This window comes from Coptis chinensis, chromosome 7, assembly GCF_015680905.1.
Source record: "Coptis chinensis isolate HL-2020 chromosome 7, ASM1568090v1, whole genome shotgun sequence".
NCBI classification, from domain to species: Eukaryota; Viridiplantae; Streptophyta; class Magnoliopsida; order Ranunculales; family Ranunculaceae; genus Coptis; species Coptis chinensis.
In genome coordinates this window covers 74,084,049-74,086,530 of record NC_141462.1, presented here as the reverse complement: position 1 = coordinate 74,086,530, position 2,482 = coordinate 74,084,049, and the positions used below count along the sequence as shown (strand labels likewise).

Below are 2,482 nucleotides of genomic sequence, written 5' to 3'. Positions count from 1 at the left end.
TAATTTTCAAAAGGCCATATACAATTATGTCTCGAGCTAATAGGTCACAGGTGCTTCGTGAAGTTCTTCCAATTGTCCCACCAAATTTTCCATCAACACTATCTCCTCTTCCAGGTGTGCCTAATCTCATTCACTAGAGTGAATATGTCATTTATTGTTTGATACTAACATATATGCTATATCTAGTAGTTTAATATAAGTATGCTACAACTAGTGATTTAATGGGTAACTTAGTGACCCAATGGAAACTTCTTCACCCGGTTATTCCGGTTTTACCCCTCAAAATATGTGGTTTAAATTCTTGCGCATAAGAAATTTGGGTACACCATGCGCACCATAGAAGCCCTAAAGAAATTATTCTCGAGGGCTTTTTGTCTTTACGATCTTGAACTGGCATTATGTTTCTTTCGAGAACATGCAACTCAAGAAATTAGTAAGATACCTCCAGAGGAAATTACAGGAGAGAAAATGTGAAGGAACGTGAACGCACCCATGCATGCACAGATTAAAAAAGAGAAAAATTAACTTAATCTGAGGAACAACTCAAGAGTCATCTCATCATATCATCATCAACTCAACTTAGTTGTACAGCCATGAAAATTATATTCGATAAATATGAAAATTATATATAACTTCAATGTTTCATTATCACATCCAAATCAATTTTATTGAATAGTACTATCAGACTATCAGTAGTAGGGAGACACAATGCATTGTAGTAGGGAGACACAATGCATTGTCATTGTACGTTTCCAGGACAATATTTTAAGGTTCTAGCTTCTTAAGGGAGTAGCCATCACCATGGCCCCCTCCAGCACCCCCTCCACCTCCACCACCATACCCACCTGCACCTCCATACCCACCACCACTTCCTGAGCCACCACCGCTACCATACCCAGCTCCATGATCCCCACCAGCACCATAACCTCCACCTCCACCGCTGCCACCACCTCCACCCCCACCATGTTCTCCTCCATAGCCACCACCAGCTCCTCCACCGTTACCATATCCACTTCCTTGTGCTCCTCCAGCTCCATAGGAAGAACCACCTCCTCCACCACTTCCACCACCACCGCCATATCCTCCACCATGTTCCCCTCCAGCCCCATATCCAGCACCACGGCCAGCTCCCCCACCGGTACCATAGGCACCGCCCTGACTTGCTCCAGCATAGCCAGAGCCCCCCCCAGATCCTCCTCCACCACCAGAACCTCCGCCATGCTCTCCTCCAGCCCCATAACCTTCACCACCCCCACTACCACCTCCACTAGCATAGGTAGATCCTCCATGGTCCCCTACACCACTACCACTACCACCAACCACATAACCACCACCTCCACCACCCCCATGTCCTCCTATAACTCCTCCCCCATAACCAGCACCCTCTCCACCACCATAACCCGATCCACTACCAATGGCATGATCATTGCCGTAGCCAGCATTACTTCCTGAACCGTAACTAGGTTCCTCCAAACTAAAAAGGGCTCTAGTGGCTGAACATATGCCAAGGCCCAATAACACAAAAAAGAACAAAATGACAGCTCGATGAAAAGCCATGAAATATGTTGCGAGACTCTCCCAATCTTTGTTGTATAAAAATGCAAGGAATGATGGGTATATATACTAACTGGGTGTGGGGGTCACAACCGCACTTGCTGCTTATGGGGTGGTTGAGATAGCTTGCGGCACATGCCTAGATCAATTGTGCATGTTATAGTGTGGCCCAATATACCAACACAAAGATACACTACTACACTAATACCAGTTGAATTCACTAAGCAGTGTGCTTTTATTTGCTGTTCTCCACAGAGCGCGCGCATGGTATAGTCTGTGTATCCATTTTTATATTTTGGGGCTGCAACTTTTATCAACCATGGTTTTCATATTTGATTATGTAAGTCCACTTATTTGACTTCTGTTCGCCCGCACTCAATGCATTAATTTACACTAGGAGATATGATAAGATGCTCAGACATACATAATCTTGATTTGGGTTATATATGTTCAATGATCAGTTAATAAGTTAATGGTACATACGGTGATCAACTAACAAAAATGATATGATAACTAATCATTTTGGTCTTCCACGATGGTATTAGCTTTCTTGCTAATTTGGTTTTAGTGATGCTTCAGTTGCACAATGGTTCTTTTTTTGGAAACTAGTTGCACAGTGGTTCTGATGTTTTGTTTGAAATATATATATATATATATATATATATATATATATATATATATATATATTTTGGATAGTGAGGACCCATGAATAATCAGGCACCTTATTTATTCCTTGCTTAAAAACTGGTTCAAAAAATTAGAGAAAATATTCGCTCCTTGGTGCTTAGGAGGGCCTCCTACGCACCCATCCACCACACATCTACCTTCTTTTTAAATAATGATTAACTCTAGTTAATTAATTAAAATCTAACCATATATTTTTTTTTTATTCTCTCCAAATCATTCCATTTTTCTCCATTTTTTTTTC

The 2,482-nt window shown here is 41.7% G+C and overlaps 1 protein-coding gene across 1 annotated transcript; it reads right to left on the bottom strand.

Annotated features, from left to right (window-relative positions):
* Positions 1–521: 521 nt before the first annotated feature.
* Positions 522–2,170, bottom strand: LOC147488829 (uncharacterized). The gene has a single exon (XM_086571887.1). It carries the CDS (start codon positions 1,555–1,557, stop codon positions 766–768), a length of 792 nt encoding a protein of 263 aa, XP_086428013.1. The 5' UTR covers positions 1,558–2,170; the 3' UTR covers positions 522–765.
* Between the last annotated feature and the right edge of the window lie 312 nt (positions 2,171–2,482).